Source organism: Brachycentrus maculatus, unplaced genomic scaffold (genome assembly GCF_059751285.1).
Source record: "Brachycentrus maculatus isolate JH-2025_06_01 unplaced genomic scaffold, ASM5975128v1 h1tg000192l, whole genome shotgun sequence".
NCBI classification, from domain to species: Eukaryota; Metazoa; Arthropoda; class Insecta; order Trichoptera; family Brachycentridae; genus Brachycentrus; species Brachycentrus maculatus.
Window position 1 is genome coordinate 146,567 of NW_028280943.1, and position 13,032 is coordinate 159,598.

General features: G+C 32.3%; 1 protein-coding gene across 1 annotated transcript in view; it reads right to left on the reverse strand.

Annotated features, from left to right (window-relative positions):
* The window catches only part of LOC148307723 (uncharacterized), a 46,373-nt gene extending 33,814 nt beyond the window's left edge, over window positions 1–12,559 (reverse strand). The window contains exons 1-3 of the mRNA XM_088262923.1: window positions 12,514–12,559; window positions 11,128–11,347; window positions 8,557–9,102 (exon numbers count right to left, since the gene is read on the reverse strand). Coding sequence (XP_088119049.1) covers window positions 8,557–9,102; window positions 11,128–11,347; window positions 12,514–12,559 — 812 coding nt within the window. The remainder of the gene's footprint in view (window positions 1–8,556; window positions 9,103–11,127; window positions 11,348–12,513) is intronic.
* Window positions 12,560–13,032: the final 473 nt, after the last annotated feature.

Consider the following 13,032-nt stretch of genomic DNA (forward strand, 5'->3'; position numbering starts at 1 on the left):
CCTAGGGGGGAGGGTCAAATAAATATAAGTGATTTTTTTACTCGAATATTTATTCAATGGACCCTAGACTGGTACCTAAAGCGGAGGACTGATCACCTTTCCTTCGTGTGTTAACGATCAAGATAACACTGTGTTTATATAATGCAGTGCCCTATGCACCATTGGGGTGCGGATAAGGGTTCGAATTATTGAATTGAATGATTTATAAGCATTTTGTATTCTTCAGTGATGGATACGTACGAAACATAAAAAAGAGTTTAGTAAGATTTTTTTATTGCATTCTAAAAAAAGCAATATGTTATATATATTCTTAGAAAATGTGCTCGGACACACTTGTGGCTCCTCGCGCAGCCGGTCGCGTACTGAATTCTGTATTTAAGAGCACATCATATCCTCAAATATAGATGAAACTAGACAAAACGCAATAAGCAACCAATTTTTTTCTTAAAATATATTTTTTAATGGAATAACCCGCAAAGCCTCTATTTTTAGAGTCTTGTCTCCAGGTAAAAGAGTAACGATAGGGAAGGTGATTGTGAAAAATACATCATAAACACCCAGACTAATTGTAAATATTTTTTTCTTGAATTTATTTTGGAATTGGCGGGAATCGAACCCACAACGCCAGTCATAGTCGAGCGTTGACCCAACCACGTCGCTCGTCAAATATGACTTTCAAAGGCAGGCCTTTGTACACTTATTGAGTGTATAAAAAAGACAAACTGAGTAAGGACTTTTTTTTACAGGAGTCGTTATTCGATTCGTGTTTTGAGATCCTTTCTTTAAGTTTTACGTCACTGTTACCTTACTTATCAAACTTCCGAAAATGGAACAACTAACTAACCAACTATCACGCCGCATTGGTAGGCAGGGAGAATAGAACGTCACACCACTCTGTCGCTTTCACAACATTCTTCGTCTATTCCACATTCATGCACCTCCTCATACATCGCTCACTCCTTTCAACAATGTCACATTTCGTCAATTATCGTCAATTTTCAGTTGTGCATGTTTTCGGAATGCCCAGAAAATGTACTATATCCCAGCAAGAGCGGCATATTTTAAACTTAATATTTACCCACTACAGGGCAAAAAGTGGTGTTTTTGCATTTTGAAGAAAAGGTATTGTTTATTTTTTTTTTCAAATGTACTTAATGTTTTCAAATGGAGAAAAAATATTCAGGTTTTACATAAAAAGATCTGTTGCACAGTAAAAATTTCAATAAGTGGCTTGATATTTATTTTTAATCCATTTGATTACATTTCTAAACCTATAAAACGATCTCCTGAAAAATTAAGGTTTTTTGATATATCGCTCACTCCTTTCAAGAACGTCATAAATCAAAATTTGACAGTTTTCGGTTGTGCATGTTTTCGAAATGCCCAGAAAATGTACTATATCCCAGCAAAAGAGGCATATTTTTGACTTAATATTTACCCGCTACAGGGCAGAAAGTGTTGTTTTTGCATTTTGAAGAAAAGGTATTCTTTAATTCTTTTTTTAAATATACTAAATATTTTTCAAATGGAGAAAAAACCTTCAAGTTTTACCTAAAAAGATCTGTTGCACAGTAAAAAGTTCAGTAAGTGGCTTGATATTTATTTTTAATACATTGTGTTTTATTTTTAAACTTTAAAAACGTTCTCCTGAAAAATCAAGTTTTTTGATTTATGACGTTCTTGAAAAGAGTGGGCGATATGACGTTGTTGAAAGGAGTGAGTGACATACCCACCGATTATTTTGACTCATAACCTGACTGATAATAAAATTATTCCAAAATTGAAATATAAGTCAAATTCACCTGCCATCGTGTTATTGAGACTTCTTCGTATGAATAAACGCTACGTTTGAACAGAGGTTCCTTAATTTGGCGTGTTTTACATAGTTGTAAATGTAACGCAGTTGCATTAAGCTCCCGCAATGCATTTCAATAGAACTGCTGCAAATCACCATTTAACGTCTGTGAAACCATTTGCTGTTGGCATAGATTCAATGTTACAACATTCCGCACTATCATAGGCTAGTCTAGAACATCCCCATTATACTGTTAATGGGGTGGGTTTATTTCACTTTTGATCGTAATAATAATAATAATAATAATAATAAAACCCTTATCCGCACCCCAATGGTGCATAGGGCACTGCGTTATATAAACGCAGTGTTATCTTGATCGTTTACACATGAAGGAAAGGTGATCAGCCTTCCGCCTCAGATACCAGTCCAGGGTAATATTGAATAAAAATGACAGTGAAAAATCACTTATATTTATTTTACCCCCCTTAGGAATCGAACCCGGGACCTCCAGAACGGTAGCCGAGCGTGCTGACATTACACTACGGAGGCGGACTGTAATAATAAATTGATTGTAATAATAAGTTAAAAAATAAATATACTTGGCAATATTTTGAGTGTGTCCAAATGCTTGTTCACTAATCTGGATTATCTCCAATTGTGGGAGTTAACTCCTATAATTGGAAATAATACAGATTTGTGAACAAGTATTGGGACACACTCAATATGTTGTTAATAAATTATCTGGCCAAATTATAAGCTAAAATAATAAAATGAAATGAATATTTTCTGTCGTTTCTTATGTATGTGATTATAATCCAGGATTTTCCCCTCACATACAAAAATAAGAGTTTCTGGTCAATATAAAAGCTTCTAAATCTCACCAATAGATCTCCAGGAAAATTTTTGTGATTCTTGTAAATATTTTGAAATTGGATCAAATATAAAGAACTTCCAAGAGTAATGTGGTTGTCATATTACGGTTGTAATTGATGTATGTTACACGTGTGTAAAGTAATCACTTAAACCAGCATATAACGGTCATTAGCCCCGTAAATGCCCAGATTTAAATATTGTTCTTCATCTATGTTGAGATGTCAAAAAATAATATGAAAAATAAACTTGGCATGATCAAGTGTTTTAAGTACTTGAGTGTGGTCAGGTCAGGAGTCGGAATATTCTGTGGGTATGCATTGAGATGCATGGATGTGTAAAATTAATAGATTATTTGCTAAGACATATGGGTTTGGTGTTTTATTCACTCTGCATACTCCTGCGGAAAAGCGATATGATGATTAGTTAATTTAAAATAATTGATTTTTATTTTATCAAATTTGATATATTATTCCATAATTGATTCTATGGTCACTTTCTGGTGATATCTATCCATTTTTAATAGAAATTATATTAAGAAAATATCATAAAATTTTACTGTAACATACACAGGTTTTGATGTATTCCGCAATATTTTCTAACACCGTGTTAAGTCTAACCAGCCTATGGCATGTCATAAACCCTATAAATACCCAGACTTCCATATTCTTCTTTATTTATGTTTAGATGTCCATGTAAATAACTCCTAAGTTTAAGTGAGATTCTTCCGCGTTCTAGGCGTTTCAAGTAATCACTGGGGAAAAACTGGAGAATACCAGATTTATGAACAGAGATATGGACATAAAAAAAATGTTGTGAAAATACATACATTAAAATAAATAAAACAAATGAAATATTTTCAATAAAATAACATCAATTCTCAACAGATAATTCTTAAGCTGACAAATCGAGATTAGCGAGAGTATTGCGTCATTAACTGAACGCACTCACATATGTACTGATTTGTTATTCAAGAAGCTAATTGTATAAATATCGGACCAGCTTTACAGCTACTTGTGTAAATATCGGACCAGCTTTACAGCTACTTGTATAAATATCGGGCTGTGGAGAAGCGTGGAGACTTAAGGCCGTCGTTAACGCATAAAAAAACTTCCCCAAACTATTTGGATGGTAACGTTTCTCTCGTATGGCTATTACGAGAGAAAAAGCTGTAAAGTGCGAACTTTTCCAATATACGGCTCGTATAACGCCCTTATAAAGTAACCCCGGTTGGAAATATTGCTCCACATTTCTTTCGGAATTCGTTTACATATTTGGATCGGTTTTGCTACATACTTTAGTAAACACAAATGAAATCGTGACACAATTCACTTGTCGATATTTTACGTATGTGTTTGTTTAAATATTTATATACTATTCTTTTTTTTTTTACATCTCATCAAAGATGAAGAAGAATATGGAAGTTTTTTGCATCTAACCAGTAGATGTCTCTAGTGAAGTTCTAATGATTCAAGAACAAAGTTTAAATTTTTTTTCGTATATATAGAACTTTCAAGAATTTGAGTAGTGTGGTTTGTCAATAATGGGTAGAATTGGTGAATTAGGGTACAACATTTTGAGTGTGTCCAAATACTTTTTCTCAAATCTGGATTATCTTCAATGAAAGGAGTATTTTTCATATTATTTTTTGATATCTCATCAAAGATATAAAGAATATGGAAGTCTGGGCGTTTACGTATTAATTTAAGTATTTGGACACACTCAAAATGTTGTAAATAAATTATCTGGTAAAATTATATGTTAAAATGATAAAAATTAAAATATTATTTTCTGGCGTTTCTCATGTATGTGATTATAATACTGGATTCGGACCTCACATACTAATAAAAGAGTTTCTGCTAAATATAAAGCATCTTTTCATCTCACCAATAGATGTTTCTAGCGAAGTTCGAGTGATTCAAGAACAATGTTTCAAATTGGTTCATATATATATATATATATATATATATATATATAGAACATCCAAGAATTTGAGTAGTGTGGTTATCAATGATGGGTAGACTTGGTGAATGTTACACGTGTGTAAACTGATCACTTAAACCAGCCTATGACAGTCGTCAGCCCAGTAAATTCCCAGACTTCCATATTCTTCTTCATCTTTGATGAGATGTCAAAAAATAATATAATATCAGGGTGTTCAACTCCCATACAAATTTCCTAAGAACTAGAGAGACAGCGCGGTGTATATGGTAGTCCGCCACGCTTCATTAAACACGATAATTTAATAAAGTGTAATGTAATAATATAACGTGCAAATTACAAAACAAGTTGTACTATTACACTATTACAAAATATCGCCGGGTAACAGGATGACATAAACTGCTCGCGCGGAAGGTAAACTGCCAGCGATTATATTAATTTGTTCATTGCTGTGCGGAGGGGTGGTCGCCGGTAGGGGTGGGGGCGTGTTTCAGTGACGTCGGCATTTCGCGTAATTGACGCGATTGTTCGACTGGCCTATTGTTTTATCGGCAACCATCCGAGTTGGGGAGATCTCGCGCGAAAATTGAACCAGTCATTCGGCAGACGTCCCTTACTGATATAATAACGTGTAATCATGCCCGACTGCGGTCAAAACCAACTGGAAATTGACAATTTTTAAAATGATTTGTTACGAAAACTATATATTTAAAAAATTTAATTAATATAAAATGATTAAACACTTGTATAATACAACATTCTGAATGTGTCCAAATACTTGTTCAAAAAATCTGGATTACCTCCAAATACAGAAGTTGATTATAATCCAGGATTCGGACCTCACATACTAATCAAAGAGTTTCAGCACAGTTAAAAGCTTCTTTTCATCTCACCAATAGATGTCTCTAGTGAAGTTCTAGTGATTCAAGAATAATGTTTCAAATTTGGTTCATATATATATAGAACTTCCAAGAATTTGAGAAGTGTGGTTGTCAATAATGGGTAGAATTGGTGAATGTTACGCGTGTGTAAAGTGATCACTTAAACCAGCCTATGACGGTCGTCAGCCCCGTAAATGCCAAAACTTCCATTTACTTCTTCATCTTTGATGAGATTTAAAAAAATAGCTTGCATAATACCACGTTATGAGTTTTATTTCATTACACATGACTAGTTTCGAAAACTAAAAGACGTTTTCATCTACGGGTGAAAAGTAAAATATTTACTATTTAGTCATGTGTAATGAAATAAACTCATTAAGTGGTATTCAACACGTGTTTAATTATTAAAAAAAATCAACACGTCAGTTCACAACGTTAATGCCGAATCAATAAATAATATAAAAGTTTTATCGTTTTAATTTATTAAAATACATTTCGGACGTGTATTTTTTTCGTCTGTGGAGTGCTGGCGACGGGATTTTGAAATTATGTACATATAGTTAAGGCCTTGGCAAAGATATTTGTATATAATACTCATATAAAAACATTGGATAATATCGCTCACTCCTTTCAAGAACGTCATAAATCAAAAATCGTCAATTTTGAGTTGTGCATGTTTTCGTAATGTCCAGAAAATGTACTATATCCCAGCAAAAGCGGCATATTTTTAACTTAATATTTACCCGCTACAGGGCAGAAAGTGTTATTTTTGCATTTTGAAGAAAAGGTATTGTTTAATTATTTTTTTAAATATACTTAATATTTTTCAAATGGAGAAAAAATGTTCAGGTTTTACCTAAAAAGATCTGTTGCATAGTAAAAAGTTAAATAAGTGGCTTAATATTTATTTTCAATACATTGTATTTTATGTTTGAACTTTAAAAACGTTCTCCTGAAAAATCAAGTTTTTTGATTTATGACGTTCTTGAAAGGAGTGAGCGATATGTTCTGCCTTTAAAATGAGGCCGGCGCAGAGGGTACAAATACCCTTCCCGTCCTTAAACATCTATCGACTGAACGGGTAGAAATACTTTTCCCGCCCGAACTCTAAAAACTAGACATTTCTTATTTTATAATATCTTCTTTTAGAAACGCTGTTCTTCTCTCAAATAAGACTAAGCTTTTGTGCTTGGAGAGGGACTTAATAAATACAGGACATGATACAACCTTTTTTGTTTTTTTCGTTTTCCGTATTTTAATAAACATAAACTTTTTTTTAAATCATTGAAAATCTTTTTTTTTTTATATATGAAGGAAGTCAATTAAAATATTTGATCCTCAAATACTTGTAATTGTGTTGAAATTTTTCGGTGTTGCATTTTGTTATTTTAAAATAATTTTGAAATCTGAAGGGTGTACATTTCTTAGATTTACATTTTTATCTTTCTTTTAATGCTCGAAGAATTTAAAAAAGGGACTCGGTATTTTTAAAATCAGTTTTTACAACATTTCTAGTTTGTCTTAATACTTACATACTAAATAATAAATGAACAGACTTCATAATCTTCTTCATATATCGCTCGCTCCTTTCAAGAACGCCATAAATCATAAATCCTCAATTTTCAGTTTAGCATGTTTTCGGAATGCCTAAAAAATGTACTATATCCCAGTAAAAGAGGCAAGGTTTTTAACTTGATATTTATCCGCAACAGAGCAGAAAGTGTTGTTGTTGCATTTTGAAGAAAAGGTACTGTTCCATAATTTTTTTAATATACTAAATATTTTTCAAATGGTGAAAACACCTTCAGATTTTACCTAAAAAGATCTGTTGCACAGTAAAAAGTTCAATAAGTGGCTTAATATTTATTTTTAAAACATTGTGTTATATTTTTAAACTTTAAAAACGTTCTCCTGAAAAATCAACTGTTTTGATTTACGACGTTCTTGAAAGGAGTGAGCGATATTTTGGAAATGTCAAAAAAGACGTATTTAGTGAAGTCATTAAGTATATTTTTAAAAACTTGCAAACATCTTGTTGGGTATATAAATTTATCCTATTTCACTCACTGCCAGCGGCATTAACTCAAAACTAAACTATTTGAATAGCCGTAATATTAGGACGTACTTTTAACTTGCGCAGTTTCTGTAAAATAAAGTTTAGTCATTATGAAAAATTTGAATCTAAAAATTTATAATGTTCATTATGAAGAAAGTTTATAATATAAATACCCTTAGGCCCTTTTATAACAAACGTTAGATAATGAGAAATTTGTACAAAAGATTCATATAAGAAGACCAATCAAATATTTGAAATTAGTTTTTCATTTAATGTACAATAAAATAACATTTTTTTTTCCATTTTTATTTAATTTGATCAGTGACTGGGTTTCGTCATCACTAATATCAACAGACTGGTGGGAGGATAGTCATAATTGTATGTTATATACACAACAAGGCAGAAGTTGAAAACCACGTATAATTTTTCTGGTAAAATGAATTTAAATTGAATAAAATTAAGTAGTGTGTTATAATAATAATTATATACCTTACAGATACATTCGTACATTATTAAAAAAGAGAAGCATATTTTTCTTTTATATGAACATTTATATGAAATCCAGCTTAAAACCCTTTGTTTTATTTTATATATAATTATAAGTATAATATACATATGTACTTCTTTAATTCAATCAATTTAAATTTATTTTGTCAAAAAATGATATAAAAATCATGGTCATCTTTGCCTTGTTGTGCATATAGCATAGAACTTCGTCTTGCCTTCTATCAGTCTTATGACGTCACTGGTCTAATAAAATAAAAGTGAAAAAAATATATGGGTACTTGTCGTTTTATTATACAAAATGCAGTTCCAAGAAATATTGGTACATTAAATTGTTTATTTTAAGGTGGTCGAAAAATTGTATACAAAAGAATAAAAAAAGAAAAAATCCTGCAAATAATTGAAGTGAAATTGAAAAAAAATAAACAAAAGAGAGAAAAATGGAAAAAATGCAGAAAAAATCAGAAAAAAATATGTTAACAATAATTGAAGTGCGCATGCACAGTTACCTGTAGGGATTATTAGGAGAGAAGTTGTCTGGAAAGTACCCATCACGATCTCCATCGAACCCAAGGAATCCTCCTTGAGGATATCGACCGCCTCCAGGGTATCTGTTCCCAGCATTTGGATATCCCCCACCGCCCTGGAACCTATCAATATCATTCGGGAACCTATTAGGATATCTGTTTCCATTCCCAGGATACCGACTGCCTCCCGGATATCCAGCATTCTCTGGGTATTCATAAATCGGCTTCCTGTTTGGGTATCTGTCTCCTTGACTTGGATACCTATCGCTTCCTGGATATCTGTTTCCATCATCAGGGTATCTATGACTATCCACTGGATACCTTCCACCGTCAGGGTATCTATTTCCAGATTCTGGATATCTCTGGTTGTCCACAGGGTACCTGTCTCGGTCCCCTTGGTAATTGTTCCCTCCTATGGGCGGATAGACGTTGCCAGCAGGGTTGTAGGGTCTGCTGTAGTCTGGAGGGGGTGGTCTGAAATCACCGCCAAATGGACCACCATCGTATGTGTCATAGGGGTCGTCGGAACTGGAAGAAGTGGGGAGGGGGCGAGGGTGTTAGTGCTACTCTACAAGTGTAATATACAAGTAAAACTGTAAGTGACCTAGCTACAAGTGAAAACAAACAAAAACTACGTATTGGTTGTCAAATGGCATAAAAGACTAAATGTCTCGAAAAAATATTAGGATGAAGAATCAAATTCTAAACAATGGGTTTTTCATAACATCTTAAATTAACGTGTAACTCCAAAGTGGAGAAACTCAGATTTGTGAACAAGTATTTGGACATATTATTTTTTGACATCTCATCAAAGATGAAGAAGAATATGGAAGTCTGGGCATTTACGGGGCTGACAACCGTCATAGGCTGGTTTAAGTGATCACTTTACACACGTGTAACATTCACCAATTGTACTCATTATTGTCAGCCCCGTAAATGCCCAGACTTCCATATTCTTCTTCATCTTTGATGAGATGTCAAAAAATAATATGAAAATAACTCCTGTAATTGGAGATAATCCAGATTTTGTGACCACGTATTTGGACAAACTCAAAATGTTATAAGTATTTGGACACATTCAAAATATTTTGTCAAAATGTAATGTTTTTTTCACTCACTTGACTACCAATAAAATGTATTTAAAAAAGAAAATATTCACAAAATTACACAAAAAGAAAAACTATTTATAACGTGTTCAAGAATCTAATCAATCCAAACAAAAGTTTCTACAAAAACAAACTGAACAAAATAAAACTGAAAGGATTAAATAAACTAAACACAAAAGTGATGTTACAAACAGAACTCACTAACATGCAAATGATATATAAAACATAATATACAATAATTACATAAACAAGTTTTGTACAAAATAAACGTATTTCTAATTATAAAATGAAAACTCTCGTAAAAGACCACTTTTGAGTTCATTCATGTAATCATGACCAGTTTCGAGAACTAGAGATGTTCTTAGTTTAAATTAACATCTGTTGATGTGGTCTCTGAAGTGTTTTATTTTTATATTTAAATCATATTATTCTACAAAGTTTATACCAGACCAATAAAAAATAAAATAGATTTATAAATACCAAAAAAACATATTTTTATAAACAATGTATGTATATATGTACATATGCAATGGAAAACTAATATTATTTAATAAAAAATAATTAATGATATGATCGTTTGATCAGACCGATGATTTCCGTATCGACGAAACCCGGTCATTGGTCATGCAAAATACACGTGGAAAAAACTAAATAGTTGTTGTTTTATTATTTTAAATCCCGTTCCACCAAGAAATGTGAGAACAAAACATAAATCTAATAATGTGTTTTACGTTACAACGTAACAACGATGGACGGGATTGGTTTCGTGGAAATCAGCAATTCATATTTTGATTGATATGGATTATCAACAATCCGGATAAAAGAGGTTCTACTGCATTAAGACGAGTATATAGCGAGTGGCTAATGTTGGCGAAGAGATAAACAGTAGAATATGTAACATATATACATAAAACCCCATTAATTATTGGAATAAATTATTGATGTGTTTATGATCAAAGCTTTAGTTCTGGGTTAAGCACTGAATATGGATGTAAATTCATATTTTTATTTTATTTTGATTGATACGGATAACAGAAATTAATTTGTGAAATGAAGAGTATATGGTGAATGGTCAATGCTGGCAAAGGGGGCGAACAGTAGAATATGTAATATATATATACATATAACCCAATTAAATATCGGAATAAATTATTATCTGAGCTTTAATGTTGAGCATTGAATATGAATGCAAATTAGTATTTTTTTATCAATCCTGATTATCGTCAATCCGGATAAGAGGGGTTCTACTGTGTTTTGACGAGTATCTAGTGAATGGCCAATGCTGGCAAAGGGGTTTACAGTAGAATATGTAACATATACATATAACCTCATAAATTATTTATGCATTTACTCGTATTATCTTAGCTTTAGTTTCGTGTTGAGCTTTGAAATTAACGCGATTAACGAAAGCTTTCGTTTTCGGTATGAGAAATACATTTTTCATTACCTCGGAGCAGCACCTTGTGGCTGTTGTTGCTGGGTGTACTTGCTAGGGGTGTCGTCTGCTTGATCTCCCAGCTTGATCTTGATGGAGTTGACCGATGGGGAAGCGACGCTGTTCGACTCGATGACTGTAGAATCCGAAGACCTTCGATTTTCGTTCCACACCCATTTCTTATCGTCTTCTGTCAGCACCAGCGGCAGAAGAGCGATCGTCACCAAAATGGCTAAAAACAAGAAAAAACAACATTCAACCAGTGAATTATAAGACTTATATCTATGCATTTTTGTTATCAGGTAATATTATGGTTTTTACAATACTTTTAAAATATGTCATGTGTTTTACTCCTCGAGAGGGTTGTTTTCAAGGTTTTCTTTGTATTTTACATCTCAACATAAGTGAAGATGAAAATGGAAGTTTGGGTATTTACAGGGCTTATGACCTATCATAAGCTGGTAAAGTAATAGCTTTACGTATACGCAATATTCACTATTCTACCTAATTAAAATATATATTTATAAATATAATAATGAAATAAGGAGGTGATGACGCATTGTGTGATTCATCTTTAAAAATTTTCTTAAATAAACACTTTTTAGGTTGTAACATTCTACATAGATATGTATTTGAATGACCTTCCTTAAATGTACAAAAGAAAGATATTTATTGTATTAATTTATTTATTTATGTTTCATCATATACATAATTATAAATTACAATAATTTGCGCTTAAATGAGGGCGCATTTTACAATAATTATTAATATAATTATTAATATTTGTCCGCCTCCGTGGTGTAACGGTCAGCGTGTTTAGCTACCGTGCTGGAGGTCCGGGTTCGATTCCCAGGGGGGGTTAAAATAAATATTAGTGATTTTAAACTGTAATATTTATTTAATATTACCCTGGACTGGTTCCTGAAGCGCAAGAGTAATCACCTTGCCTTCATGCATAAACGATCAAGATAACACTGCGTTTATATGACGCAGTGCCCTATGCACCATCGGGGTGCGGATAAGGGTTTTATTATTATTATTATTTTACAAATTATAATATAATATAAAAATTATACGATAATTTTATAAATTGATAACCCAGTCACTTTCTTTGATAACTATCCTTTTTTAATTTATGGTGTACTTGATAAATACCACTGTTTCTTAAAATCAATAGTGATACACTCAAAGTGTTTGAAAATGATGCGAAATTCATAAAAACACGTGTTACAGTAGATTTTAAGAAATAGTGGTATTTATAAGTAAAACTTATATTAAAAATTGTTAATATAAATTTTGAATAATCGAGGAAATAAACGGTTTAGAAAATTCATGCATTATATATCCAAGTACAATCATGCTGCCCGTATAACATACCGTGTAATATATTTCATAAACCTTGGTTTTCCTTGTTAGCACCGGCGCGCACGGTAGTCAGTTTCATCTTATTTTCCTCGCTAATTTCCCCAAAAAGCTTTAATGGCCCCCTAATAAATTATAACTGACACTACAGAATTATGGAGGACTCCAAAGAAAAGCAACATAACCTCATTTTCACGTAACTGGAGCAGGGTTAGTGGCATTACGCTGAATAATAATGAAAACATTATTATTTACAAGTCGACGTAAGACTCCCGTGGGCCGAGAACATAATCACCTTAAATAGAAACAGAGTACGTAAAAATATAAGTAGATACCAGTTTTTCTTCATACATAAAGACGTAAAAATCTAAGATAAAAGAGCTAGTCATATTCTTCTTCAATCATGTTGAGACATCAGAGTTAATTAATTACTTTCTTTAATTTCGATTATCCCAATCGATAGCCCGCAACTTATTTTTTTATAATCCAAGTACCCTTAAACGTATTTAATCGTTTTTTTTTTACTTAAAACCCCGTTTTTGTATTGAAATAATA